Source organism: Centroberyx affinis, unplaced genomic scaffold, assembly GCF_046629955.1.
Source record: "Centroberyx affinis isolate AG114_WGS23_722 - 3 ecotype Tasmania unplaced genomic scaffold, CSIRO-AGI_Caff_v1 ptg010464l_1, whole genome shotgun sequence".
Taxonomy (NCBI): domain Eukaryota; kingdom Metazoa; phylum Chordata; class Actinopteri; order Beryciformes; family Berycidae; genus Centroberyx; species Centroberyx affinis.
The window spans coordinates 1-15,016 of record NW_027284837.1 but is presented as its reverse complement, the minus strand read 5'-3'; the positions used below and the strand labels follow the sequence as shown (position 1 = coordinate 15,016).

General features: G+C 42.6%; 1 protein-coding gene across 1 annotated transcript; it reads left to right on the top strand.

The window, feature by feature from the left end:
- Positions 1–818: 818 nt before the first annotated feature.
- On the top strand, positions 819–13,828 carry LOC139640759 (disks large homolog 1-like; the record flags this gene model as incomplete). The annotated part of the gene is made up of 7 exons (XM_071514937.1): positions 819–939; positions 4,544–4,700; positions 5,471–5,573; positions 6,700–6,814; positions 8,635–8,811; positions 9,072–9,138; positions 13,732–13,828. Coding segments are annotated over exons 1-7 (829 nt in total), but the record flags the coding sequence as incomplete, so codon positions are not given.
- Between the last annotated feature and the right edge of the window lie 1,188 nt (positions 13,829–15,016).

Genomic DNA, 15,016 nt, shown 5'->3' with positions numbered 1-15,016 from the left:
GTCATGTGACAGACAGACAGTCAGTCCATCTGGGTTACTAGTCTGGATTACGTTTCCAAACTCCCCCCCCGCTGCGTTCCTCGCTCGTCCAATCAGACGGTAGCAGGAGCCTGGCCCGACCTAGACCGGCCCGACCCAGACCGGCCCGGCCCAGACCGGCCTGGCCCGGCCCAGACCTCGCTCCTGCAGAACGTCAGTGTGTCAGGAGACGGGGGAAGAAGTGTGTTTACTGACTGACGCCCGAGTGGTTTTTAAAAAAATGAGGTTTTACCAGGTTTCACTCCTGCAGGAGTCGTGAACTGTCTGAACAAAATAACTGACCAGGGGAAGTTTCAGGAGGAAAGAAAAACATTTTCAGAAAAACTAAAATTTGCGTTTTTGTTTTTTTTCTGTGACAGCAGCAATATGAGAGTTATTTAGGTTTCTGACTAACAACTTGAACTTTTTGGGATTTCTACCTGCCTACTTATCTCTCTCTCTCTCTCTCTCTCTTTCTCTCTCCCCCCTCTCTCTCTTTCTCTCTCTCTCTCACCCCCTCTCTCTCTCTCTCTCTCTCCCCTATCTCTCTCCCCTGCCTCTCTCTCTCTCTATCTCCCCCCTCTCTCTCTCTCTCTCCCCCCTCTCTCTGTCTCTCTCTCTTTCTCTCTCTCTGTCTCTCCCCCTCTCTCTCTCCCTCTCTCTCTCTCTCTCTCCCCCTCTCTCCCCCTCTCTCTCTCTCTCTCTGTCTCTCCCCCCCTCTCTCTCTCCCTCTCTCTCTCACCCCCTCTCTCTCCCCCTCTCTCTCTCTCTCTCTCTCTCTCTCTCTCTCTCAGCCTACTCCCTGCAAATGGAGAACCATATCAGCCCCCCCAGCTTCATGGGCCAGCCCCTCCCCCCGGCCCCCTCGGGACGCTACTCCCCGACCCCCAAGAGCACGCTGGGAGACGACGACGTCACCAGGTGAGACCAGAACCATCGCTCCGCTCTCCGCTGTGATGGATGTGTCTGCTGACGAGCCACTGAAAACACTGATGCAGGGAGGGAGGACTGGAGGAAAAGATGAATGGATGAATGGATGTGATGAGAAGATGGATAGATGGAGGAGGTGGGAATGAAAATTGAGCGGGTCGGCCTCCGAAGACGCAGAGATTACAGAGGAGGACGGATGGAGGCGTGACTCGGTCTTTAAAAAGAATTAGCTGCACAGATAAAGAGATGGGATGAGGTGGGAGTGAAAGAGAGGAAAAGACCAGGGGCCGGATTCACCAATGTGTTCTTAAGATAGATCTTAAGAAATGACATAAGAGGAAATTTTAGGAAGTTCTTAAGAAGGCTCTTAAGTGCAATTCCTCAATATTTTCTTTAGTAACCGTCTCATTTCTTACGAATTTCTTTAATTTTCCAACTTAAGAACTTCTCAAAATAGGGCCTGAATAATTCTGGTTAATAAACTTAAGGCTTACTGCCATTGAGGCTAGGAGACAAGGCTAGGAGGCTAGGAGACAAGGCTAGGAGGCTAGGAGACAAGGCTAGGAGGCTAGGAGACAAGGCTAGGAGCAACCCAAAGTGCTTCCATTCCACAAAACAATTGTGGAAAACCTATTTAGAGCAACTAGAGCAAAGATTTAAACATTGGTTGCTGTTGGTAACTGTAAAATTTGCAGCTTATTTCCAACAGACATGAGACAGAGGCCTACCTGGCCCTACACCAAATAAAGCTTTACAATAAATGTTCATCTTAATGTTAGGTGTAGGGGAACCTATGAAGACTTTGAACTATAACCTACTTGTCTAAAATGTGTTTAAATATATGATATTAGAGGCTTACCTTTTCACTGTAGGAGTTTTAAGACAGGTGAAGGGCGTCTGAAAGTTAAGAAAAAAATCAAGAACAAATTTGACAACTTTCATTTCAAGAATACCATTATATTCCTAAGTTTTTTCTTAGGAAGAAACATAAGAAGAAAGTTAAGAAAATATATAAGAACTGTTTTTGAGAATAGCATTTTTTAAGAAAGTTAAGAAAAAAATGGCACTTGAGAAGATTTTTTTTCTTAAGAGGGTTTTGTGAATCCGGCCCCACAAGGTCTGGAAAAGTAAGGGAAGATATCATTCTGATCATTTTCCAGGTTTGGAAAACTTTGGACTTTGTCTGGGAGAATCGACAGACTGGGATTTCACACCTCAGTGCTGCAGGTCTGGACACTGGGCAGAAATATGTGTCACTAGAAACTGAAATCGCTCTTCCTCAGTGACCAGGATGTGTCTGTAAACTGAAACTGAATTACAAGAACTGAATTTGAATTACGAGAACTGAATACAGTTTCAGAGCAAATTAATTCAATTTCATAATATCAATTTTTCAAGTTGAGCAATTCAAATTCAAATATAAATAATTCAATTTCAGTTTCTAGTGACATATATTTCTGCCCATAGGAAACAGACTTTATTCCCAGGTGTTGAAACATTTGGGAATTGCACAAGACGATTAGAGAAGAGTGGAAAATTTGTTGTATTACATATTATATACAGCTGTGGAGCCACTGTCATTTCACATATAGTGATGTTAGTTGTAGTGTTGAATAATGTTGAGCTGTGGTCTAGTTGTCAGTCATGTCACGATCAGCAGAATTCATACTGAACACTGACTGAAATCTTTTGTCAAGAATTGAAGGTTGAGTTTAGAAATGTGAGATATTTCAGAAGCCTGCAGTGAGCGATGCTGTCAGTGATTTATCCATTCAGAAAGAGGGAGAGGGAGGGAGGTGAAGAAAGGACCGGCCAACAGGAAGTCAGTTTGAATAAGGGGGTGTGGTTATGAATGGGGGCGTGGCTATGAAGGGGGCGTGGCCAAACCACTAACCAAGCAAGAGTTAGTTTTAATCTTAAAGTTGCAATCTGACGAGCTTCAAAACACTGAGGCACATGGCCAGTCGCGCTCTCTCTCTCTCTCTCTCTCTCTCTCTCTGTCTCTTTCTCTCTCTGTCTCTCTCTGTCTCGCTCTCTCTCTCTGTCTCGCTCTCTCTCTCTGTCTCTCTCTCTGTCTCGCTCTCTCTCTCTGTCTCTCTGTCTCTCTCTCTCTGTCTCTCTCTCCCCCTCTCTCTGTCTCTTTCTCTCTCTGTGTCTCTCTCTCTGTCTCTCTATTTCTCTCTCTCTCTCTCTCTCTCTCTGTCTCTCTTATTGTTGTTCTATCTATTCCTCTCATTGTCTCTCTTTACCTTTTGTCTCTCCTGGCTAGGTAAATGTTAGTCAGGTTGACTCAGTTGGCGAATTCCTCTTAAATGTTTTCATGTCACAGACCTGCAGATAGTCTTTTGGTTCCTTTGACCACTGTCCCGTTAATATCCGGGTTTATTGGAGTATCTTGTGTTGGAGCATGTAAACATCATAAAGATCATCTGAATATGATCTGTGAAATCTGAAGTCGGCAGTGGGGAATTCACAAGGAAGCTAGAAGACAGGAGGAAACAGCTGGGAGAGCTGGCAGTGTTGGCAGATGTGTTTGGATACAGGGAGAATTTGCATGTCAACAGTTTCCCGAATAAGACCTTAAAGTGGAGATGAAATAGTGAAATAGACTCCTGCATAGAGCTTTTGTGTATTATTAAGATGTACCACAGTAAAAACAACATTGTAAAAGTAAGGGGGATGTGTTAGTATCCAGGATACTCTGCATGTAAACAGCCATTCTTCTACATTCTCTAACTGGGATCATTTCTACTGAATTAGAGTGAAATTGAACTATTCCTCTTTTTGCTTGGGACCGCCTGGAAGCCCTTCAAGGACCCCCCCGGGTCCTCAGTTTGGGAGCTACTGGCCTGACTGAGTGTTAGACAGGTTGTTGCTGTGTGTGGAAGAAACACAGCTGCTCCGCCCCCTGCTGGTTGAAACCTGGAATTACCTCAACTCTCTGTTCCTCATGCAGAGAGAAATATATCTTAGGTTTAAAACAGTTTTCTACAAATCATGTTTGTCTGTACTGAGCCGTATCAAATTAATAAAAGGAAGTGAAAGTTTTATTATTGTGAAAATTAAACTTTGAATCTTCACACCTCAGCAGCAAGTTTTCACACAACTCCCACAATCCTCTTCTTGAATTTAGAAAAAGCGATGCGTCATCACGAATGTGCCATGAAACCGAACACAATCTGGAGGAGTTGTTGTTGTTGTTGTTTTGTTTGTTACATTTTCCATGTTAGTCATCACTGTGACGCTCATATCAACAGAAACAGAAAAGTAGAACAAACTTCAGCTCCCAGATCATCAATATTCCAGGCAACTGATAGTGAGGAGGTGAAAGGTCAGAGGTCACAGCAGCCAGGCAGCAGGTGGAGTAAATATTCCTGTGGCTCTAGAATGATCATGGATCAATAAATCAGATAAATAGGAGCTGAAGAAAGAGGTGGAAAGTATTTTTTACTTCAAAACAGCAGCAGTAGAGGAGGAAGATGACGGTTTTCCGATTGTAATTATACGTTTCCTTCATCGCTCTCTGTGCTTCTGTGTGAGGTTGACTTGTGCCAGGATGATTGACAGCTCCTGTGTGCGGTGTCGTCGTCAATAGGGAGCCCAGGAAGGTGGTGCTGCACAGAGGAGCGACGGGATTGGGCTTCAACATCGTGGGCGGGGAAGACGGAGAGGGAATCTTCATCTCCTTCATCCTGGCAGGAGGACCGGCCGACCTGTGTGGAGAGCTGAGGAAAGGAGACAGGCTGGTGTCTGTGCGTACACACACACACACACACACACACTGAACACACACACACTGAACACACACACACACTTAACACACACACACATGCGCACAGAGAGAACACATTGAACACACACACACCTTACTGTGGAGAGCTGAGGAAAAGAGATGGACTGTTTTTTGTATGTATACACACTAAACATACTTATACACACACTGAACACACACATTCTATCACATTTGTAATGGACCAACATAACTAGCAATATTATACTGAATATGACTGATGGCTACACACTTCCTGATAATCTAAATTAAAAGCCTTTATGCAGTTATGGCTGTATACACACACACACACACACTACTACTACTAGTACTACTACTGTTACTACTACTGTTACTGATAACTACTGTTACTACTACTGCTGCTGCTACTACTGCTACTAGTACTGATACTACTACTGTGATCTGTTTTTAGTTGTACCTGTTTACCTCATATATTACCTTTTATTCCTATTTTCTTTTATATATATGTTTTTTTTTATTTATTTGTATTTTTCCATCATTCATTTTGGTAGTTTCACATCACTGCTTTTGGGTTTTATTGTATGTTAAGCACTTTGTAAACATTGTTTTTAGAAAAGTGCTATACAAATAAAGTTATTATTATTACTGCTGCTGCTGCTACTACTACTACTAGTACTGATACTACTACTACTACTGTTGCTGCTACTACTAAACTAAATGAGTCTTTATTTTAAATGTTTTGTACCGGACCTTGTGCCCTGCTGTCTTCAGGTGAACGGGGTCGACCTGCGCAGCGCCACACACGAACAGGCCGCCGCCGCCCTGAAGAACGCCGGCCAGACCGTCACCATCGTCGCCCACTACAGACCAGAGGGTAAGACCCGGAAACACCCGGAAACACCCGGAAACACCCGGCGGAGGAATGTTATAACGAAGAGTCACAAAGTGCTGTAGTGTGATCCTCTGTTGATCCATGTAGGCAAATCCTCCTTTCTGTTAGGGTCAGCTAAGATAGATAGATGGATAGATGGATAGATGGATAGATGGATGGATAGATAGATAGATAGATAGATAGATAGATAGATAGATAGATAGATAGATAGATAGATACTTTATTCATCCCCTTGGGGAAATTCAGGTGTCCAGTAGCTCACACGATCTGTATTAACATATAACTATAGATTAGAGACAATACACAATAAACAAAAAAAGGTAATGCAGCATGCACAGGGTTAAAAACCAAAATTACTTAAAAGCAAAGAGTCATATAAATAAATAAATAAATAAATGAATAAAAGGTGCCAATAAAAAGTACCACATAGTCCTTGAGGATTATTGCACAGTAGTAGTCCAGTAGTATGCAACATCAGTTAGTGAGTTAGTTAGTGTTGGCCTGTATTGATCGGTGTCATTGTGGCACTGCTGTCAGGTCAGTCCACAGGTCTGCAAAAACGGAATTTCTCAGGATTAAAGAAACCGATGCTGAGTTTCTGATAGTCATTTTGCTAGTTTGGAGTTTTAAGAGGTTTCAAAGGTCCTGAAACTCTCTGCACATTAATGACTGTGGAAACTTTCAGTTCAGGTGAGAAAAACACAAGAAACTAAAAAAGGCTTCAGAGCTGCTTCTCTTCAGCGGGGCTGGAGCTCTTCCTCAGATGGATTTAGCGCCCGTCAGCGTTCGCACCTTCAGTCGATCTGATAACTCTGATGCTAATCGCTCGCTCTTTGTTTGCCTCTTCCGCTTTCCTGCGTGAGTTTCCAGAGACGAGCTGATCTGAATCGATGGATCTGACCGACATCGCAGCTCGTCTTCACCAAGGTCCTCAGGAAACGCTGATGCTTAGAACGGCGCTCTGATCAAACAGGAACCTTTAGTAACCTGAGTGTCTGCAGGGAGCGTTGACTGAAGTCACACTGGGAGCTGACCAGTACAACACAGTGTGTACTGGTTGACTGTATATTAAAGCTGTGTAACCTCTGAACCTCCTCTCCCTGTGCAGAATACAGTCGGTTTGAGGCGAAGATCCACGACCTGCGGGAGCAGATGATGAACAGCAGCATCAGTTCTGGATCCGGATCGCTGAGGACCAGCCAGAAGAGATCGCTATACGTCAGGTAAGACTCTGGTACACCACGAAACCTACAACTAAACCTACAACCAAACCTACAACTACATCTACAACTAAACCTACAACTAAACCTACAACTACATCTACAACTAAACCTACAACTACATCTACAACTAATCCTACAACTAAACCTACATCTAAACCTACATCTAAACCTACAACTAAACCTACAACTAAACCTACAACTAAACCTACAACTACATCTACAACTAAACCTACAACTAAACCTACAACTAAACCTACAACTAAACCAACAACTAAACCTACAACTAAACCTACAACTAAACCTACAACTACATCTACAACTAATCCTACAACTAAACCTACATCTAAACCTACATCTAAACCTACAACTAAACCTACAACTAAACCTACAACTACATCTACAACTAAACCTACAACTAAACCTACAACTACATCTACAACTAAACCTACAACTACATCTACAACTAATCCTACAACTAAACCTACATCTAAACCTACATCTAAACCTACAACTAAACCTACAACTAAACCTACAACTACATCTACAACTAAACCTACAACTAAACCTACAACTAAACCTACAACTAAACCAACAACTAAACCTACAACTAAACCTACAACTAAACCTACAACTACATCTACAACTAATCCTACAACTAAACCTACATCTAAACCTACATCTAAACCTACAACTAAACCTACAACTAAACCTACAACTACATCTACAACTAAACCTACACCTAAACCTACAACTAAACCAACAACTAAACCTACAACTAAACCTACAACTAAACCTACAACTACATCTACAACTAAACCTACAACTAAACCTACAACTAAACCAACAACTAAACCTACAACTAAACCTACAACTAAACCTACAACTAAACCTACAACTAAACCTACAACTAAACCTACATCTAAACCTACAACTAAACCTACAACTAAACCTACAACTACATCTACAACTAAACCTACAACTAAACCTACAACTAAACCTACATCTAAACCTACAACTAAACCTACAACTAAACCTACAACTACATCTACAACTAAACCTACAACTAAACCTACAACTAAACCTACATCTAAACCTACAACTAAACCTACAACTAAACCTACAACTACATCTACAACTAAACCTACAACTAAACCTACAACTAAACCTACAACTAATACTTTTGTACTTTTACTTAAGTAACATTTTGAAAGCAGGAACAGAGTATTTTTATACTGTGGTATTTCTACTTTTACTTAAGTAAAAGATCTGAGTACTTCTTCCACCACTGCTTCAGGGCTATAGAGTTGCATGCATAGTAAACAAAGATATTCCATGACAAACAAGATGGCCGCTTCAGGACCTTTGGACCAATGACATGCCAGGATTTAAAACAATTGGTGCAGGAGGCTCCATAGAGGTTTCACTCCTTTAGGATATAATGTCATATATCACAGTCTGGAACATTCCAGTATGTTGGTTTTTAACACAAAGGCTTTGTCAAGTTACAAGGTACTTCACAGCCGAGAAAAATAAACGTGAAGAATGACAAAAATCAATAAAACATGAAGAAATGACAACAATAAATAGCAGACAGTTCCACAAGGATAAAAAGAAAATATGTAAAAGCTAAAGATCACATAAAGGCCTTATGATAAAAGTACGTTTTAAGAAGTGATTTTAAAAGATGGTACTGACTGTTGTTATTAGTAGTAACAGTTGAGAAACCTCACTGACCAGACGAGGAGGAGAAGCTCTGTGGTTTTCTGTGTTTTCATTGTTGTTTACACTGTTGTTTGTTTGTTTGTTTGTTTGTCCCGCAGAGCGCTGTTTGACTACGATAAGACCCGGGACTCCGGCCTGCCCAGCCAGGGACTCAACTTCAAGTTCGGAGACATCCTGCATGTGGTGAACGCCTCCGACGACGAGTGGTGGCAGGCCAGACAGCTGACGGCCCAGGGAGAGGTGGAGGAGGTGGGGGTCATCCCCAGCAAGAGACGGTCAGTCACACACACACACACACACACACACACACACACACACACACACACACACACACACACACACACACACTATCATATGAGCAGTGTGTCTTATGTGTCATAGGACAGCTGTGCAGCTCTTGGTGTTATTAGTCAGTACTGCTCATGTAGATCCGGTCTGTGTAACGCTGTGATGTTCACTGTCCTGACTGTCAGTGTCATCGTTACTAAACAATGGCCGCCACTGACCTTTGACCTTTCATCCTCTGTGACCACAGGGTTGAGAAGAAGGAGAGAGCGAGATTAAAGACGGTCAAGTTCAACGCAAAGTCTCGAGACAGAGGGGTGAGTGACTGACTTTACCTGCAGAACTTCACATAGCAGCAGGAGTACTGCTAATACTAGGAGTAGGAGTAGAAGTAATACTAGGAGTAGTAGTAGAAGTTGTAGTAGTAGCAGCAGTAGGAGTAGCAGTAGCAGTAGTGCTAGTAGTAGTAGTAGCAGTAGCAGTAGTAGTAGAAGTAGCAGTAGCTGCAGTAGTAGTATAAGTAGTAGTAGTAGCAGTAGTAGTAGCAGCAGTAGTAGAAGTAGCAGTAGAAGCAGTAGTAATAGCAGTAATAGCAGTAATAGCAGCAGTAGAAGTAGTAGTAGCAGTAGTAGAAGTAGTAGTAGCAGTAGCAGTAATAGCAGCAGTAGTAGTAGAATCCTGAGTACTGCAGTAGTGGACTGTCATGTAAACAGGGTTCCCACAGGCCTTGAAAATCCTTGGAGGTTTGTGTATTTTAGAAAAATAAAATCAGGCCTTGAAACGACTTGATTTTAATTCAGATCCAGCTGCAGAGCAGTCAGTCTGCCTCGGATCTGGATCAGCACCTCCAGGTTTAACATGAAGGATTTCACCATGAGGCTCTGAGTCTGACTGACCCCAGAACATGACCGTCTGGAGTCCTGAGATTCAAAAATACACAAAACCTTGAAAAGTCATTGAGAAGTGCTTGAATTTTCTGTCGAGGTGCGGTGGGAACCCTGTTTGAACCAGTCTGCCTCTGGGACGGTTTCTACGTCTGTGTTTCATGTTTTTAGCTTTAAAAAACTTTTAAAGTGACTGAAATGAATTGTTTTGCATGTCGAATCCTCAGCCAGAGTTAGCCGTTTGCCATTCACTGTATTCTGAACCCTACATCTGTTAGGCTTCATTAAAATGAACCACTTGAACTCCACCTACTAATCAGTCTGATTGACTAATGTTAAAACGATTAAACGCTAGCTAGCAGTTAACAGCATGTCGTGGATCTCTTGCCCCAGACTCGCCGTACGTTTCTTTTCTCTCGGCCTGTGTGTGGAGACGCAGCGCCTCCCCGGCACCCGGCCTCCTCCAGACAGTGTGTCGCTTTAACACGCGTCGCCAAAACGCCCCGCCCCCCCCGCCCCGCCCCGCGCCGCCCCCACCCGCCCCGCTAACACGCCAACCCGCTGGGGAGTGAAACCAACATGCATGACTCGAAAAAAAAAAAAAGAAAAAAAAACCCAAAAGAGAGAAACGCTTGCCATTGACGTCTGACTGTCTGCTCCTGCCTTCCTCCCTCTTCCTCCTCCTCCTCTTCCTCCTCCTCACCCACTCACCTCCCTCACCTGCTGTCTTATCGTTTCACCTCCTGTGTAACATTTAAGTGTAGCATGTGATCTAATGCGGTCTAATGCCACTTGCTCTTGTCTTCTGTCAGTAAAAACATCAGTGAGTTTAGTCTCCCAGTGCAGTAAACATACAGGAATGTGTTTTCATATTAGAACCTGAGATTATTTGAGTTTCTGCTGAATATACAGACAGGAAAAAAACGAGTCCGCTCTTTGTTTTTGGACATGAGGAAGAGAAGTCAGCTTTGATGAAGAATTCAGGAAAGATTCAGAAGGTACCAGTACTCTGATTACTGGGAGAAATCAGGCAGTGTTTCCATTACAATGTTTACAAGGTTTGAAGTAACTTGATCGTCAATAATCTGGTTTACATGGATTCATTTCATCAGTTTCATCGGTTTACTGCTCATCACTCCACTGCAGTAAATACAACATGCAGGTTCCTTAATAATAATAATAATAATAATAATAATCATAATAATATAATAATAATAAACTTTATTTGTATAGCACCTTTCATACAAGAAATGCAGCTCAAAGTGCTTTACAACAGAGAAATGACAATGACAATTCACATCAAACTTGATAATAATAGTAAAAATAAGATAAAGATGAGAATAGAATACATAGAATGCATCTTCACATGAAAATAGACATAGAATGAGCATAAAAACAGGGATAGAATGCCATAATTAATGTAAAATAAGATGGAGAATAAAACCCACTTGATAATAATAGTAAAAATATGATAAAAATGAGGAATGCATAACATAAGATGGAAAATAAAACCCACTGAACAATATTAATAAAATGAAGTAAAAAAATAGAGTACATAGAATGCATAAAATCAGGTAAAATACAACATTTTAAAAGAAGTGCAGCAGTGCATAAGTGCAAAGAAGGGTGAAGTAACTGATTTAATTTACTCACCTGACTGATTGAGTAGCTTTTTTGTGTACTTGTACTTTTTTGAAGTCAGTAATTTGACTTTCCCTTCAGTCCGTTTTAAATCCATCCATCACAGAACAGATTGTGTGTCTCCATCAGCAACAGAAACTGACAAACTGTGGATCCATTCACAGTGAGAAGAGGAATCTGACTTTACTTTGCTTCTGCACTTTATTTTCTCATTTCTAATGTTTCCAGTTAAAAGAATCTAGTCTGAACTCTGACCTCTCTCCTTTTAGAATCACATGGAAAAGATCACAGCTGACAATGTTCTCTGTTCTAAAGAGGAACTCAGGAACTTTTACTCTGAGGACATTTTAAATCAGATACTTTGTACTTTTACTGCAGTACATTTTTACACCAGTACTTTTACTTCTACTTCAGTAAAGTAACAGTACTTCAGTAGGACATTATAGTACTCTTTTCACCACTGCCTTTGACCTGCAGAGTTAGAAAAAACAAACAAAAGTAAACCTGACTGAGCATTATCATGCCCTAAATATGGAAAGATTGAGCAGAAATCTATCTGTGAACCAGGTTCTGTTCCTCTGATTCAGATCCTCAGATAGAGGAGTTTACATGACAGTTTCAGTAGAAGCAGTATTGTTTTAATCAGGTTCAGACTGAAGTATCAGTGTGCAGGTAAACACAGCCGTCCTGTCCCTGTGCTCCTGTGTGGCTCAGGACCGGGCAGAGGGGGGGACTAGAGTCACAGTTTTAAATACTTGAGACTTGACTTGATGCATGAAGAGAAGACTTGAGACTTGACTTGACTTGGGTTCTGGTGACTTGGGACTCGACTCTGACTTGTACTCTGATGACTTGAAAAGGTTTCTAAAGTCTTGACTTGAGATCTTGTGTTTGTGTAAATGACTTAGATTGAAAGTGATGAGATTTGTTCCAGCAGACGACTGAATTTAAATTCTGTTTTCTGAATTTGTATGGAATGATTGAATTTATTGAAGTTGAAACTGATTATAGAAATCATGATGCTGTTACCAAGTTTTTATCCTATTAAAACCATATTGCATTGAAAAGTCCTAGATATTTAGTTTTCTTTAAGATATTAAATTGATACTGGACTCTTGATTTGTTCTGACTTGACTTGCTGTTCTACATTTAGACTTGAGACTTGACATTAATCACATGGACTTGACTTGGTAATCTATATTTAGACTTGAGACTTGACTTGAGACTTGAGACTGACTTGGGACTCAAGCAAAGTTGACGTCTGGGATCAGTTTTATTCCTACTGGGACGTCCCGTAAAAATAATTCAGTCCTTGTGTTGCTGAAAGGAGTTTTTGTTAACAGCTCACTCCGGACGTTAGATGTTGTTCCGGCTCAGAGAAACCAGATGGATGTTAGTCTCTGTGTCTGCTGGCATGTTGCTGCAGTAAAGCTTCCTCTCTGCACGCCGTCTGCATGTCAGGGAGCGGGCGGCGTCCCCGGCCCCCGTCCCGCTGCCGTCCCCCCCCCCCCCCCCCCCCCCCGTCACACATCTGTCTCCTTCACTCTGTCTTTGGCTGTGGCTAGACTCGACTCTGCACTGTATCTGCACATACACATGGTACAAAACTGGGGGAAAAACAGAGAGAGAAGAAGAAGAAGAAATACAAACTGTGTGTGTGAGACAGAGAGAGAGAGAGAGAGAGAGAGAGAGAGAGAGAGAGAGCCGCCGCTGTCTGGGCTGCAGGCGGGCGGCCGGACCACAAACCACTTTGTTTCTCCTCTGACTCTGTGGCTGAGGCTGGCTCAGTGGACGGGACGTTTTCCCACAATGCCCTAATACTGTGGAGTCACCTGTTATACAAAGGGATGGATGTCACTTTGGATAAAATCCTCCACCAGATGGCAGATCTGGTCTTGATCAGTTAGTAGTATTGGTAAAAATAAATTCCTACATGCAGAGTTATGTTGAATATAATGTAATTAGTTTGCATTAGAGACTCTTAGATTATGAGTAGGATTTATTATTAATTCTTTGTCCTTGTGTACTGCAGCCAGTAAGGTAAAAAAAAAAAAAGAGTTTTGATAAAGTCAAGCTTCTGTTCTCATGGTTTAAGGGCAGTTGTGAGATTTGTTTATTTGTGGATTTTTTTTAAATTTCTTTTCATTAAGGCTGTTAATGGCAGTTTATTTCCATAGTTTCCACTTTACTGTTTTTGAGAGTTTGTGTTAGTTGAGTTTCCGTCCGGCTGCCAGCCAGCGAGCCACAGACTCAGACGAACGGCTTCTCATTCTCTCCGTACCGACATCAGACTCCCCATCTCCCCTTCTTCCTCCTTTTTTTATTCCATCACCCCTCCTCCCTCCTCCTCCTCCTCCTCCTCTTCCTCCTCTTCCTCCTCAGCAGTCTCTCAATGACAAGCGTAAAAAGAACCTCTTTTCCCGAAAGTTTCCTTTCTACAAGAGCAAGGAGGCGAGCGAGCAGGAGACCAGCGATGTCGACCGTAAGTACCGGCGCGCGGGGGGGCGGGGGGGGGGGCGGTGTGTCTGGAAGATGATTGGTCGGCGACAGGAAGAGAGGTCAGCGGCGGCGGCGCCCCGCGGTTGCACTGGTTGTCATGGCAACAGGGCCGGGCTACACCATTGCACTATCACCAAAATTACAAAAAAATATGCCAAAGCTTCCATGGTTGCAGTCTGGGGTGGAAAGAGAAACAGGACAGAGAGGCTGAACTCTTCCTCTTCTTCTTTTAATTAAGATAAAAACCTTCTGAAATAAAGTTTATAAAAGTAAAGCATGAATCAGCCTGATGCCAGCAGACTCTGGATCTGCTTTAAGGAAACATTCCTGTCAGTCCCCCCTTCCCCCCCTCCTGGAGCCAACATGGCCGCCCTGCAGCCCGGCCGCCCGCTGTTCCCTCTGCTCTCTCTGTCTGTCGCTGTCGCTCAGTAACTTTGTGTTTCTTGTGGTTGTTTTCTCCTCGTCCGCCGGCTCTGCTGACCGCAGGACAACAGCGACGACTTGCTATCCAAAGGACACAGTAAGTCCCCAAACCCCCCCCCACCCCCCCCACCCCACCCCCCCAATCTCCCATCAGCCCCCTGTCTCCACCAGCCTCCTCTCTCAGCACCACAGATTCCCTGTTTCAGAGGATGTATCACTCAACTGCACCTGAGATAAAAAAAAAAAAAAGTACATGATGCATTAGGGAAATTTTCATCAAGTAGTAATATTGTGTACTTTTCCATAAGTTAATACACAGGTTAATAAGCAGGAACAAGGCTACTGTAAAGTGAAGTGTTACCCAGACTCAGGAAGCGGTCAGTTTTCTCTCTGCATGTTAGAAGGACTTTGGACTTGTGTGTCATTTGGTCCAAATCAGCCGTAGATATTTTTAACAGAAGATATCTGTCAGATGGAATCGCCTCTAGGGGATTAATAAAGGTTTATTATATCGTATTGTAACATGGAAATCAGTTGGGTATGATAAGGTGAAGCTGCTGATTTTCCCCGAACCAATCACTAGTGACTGAACCGATCACTAGTGACCGACGTATCTGAATCAATCACTAGTGACTGAACCAATCACTAGTGACTGAGTATCTGAACCGATCACTAGTGACTGAACCGATCACTAGTGACTGACATATATCTGAACCAATCACTAGTGACTGAACCGATCACTAGTGAC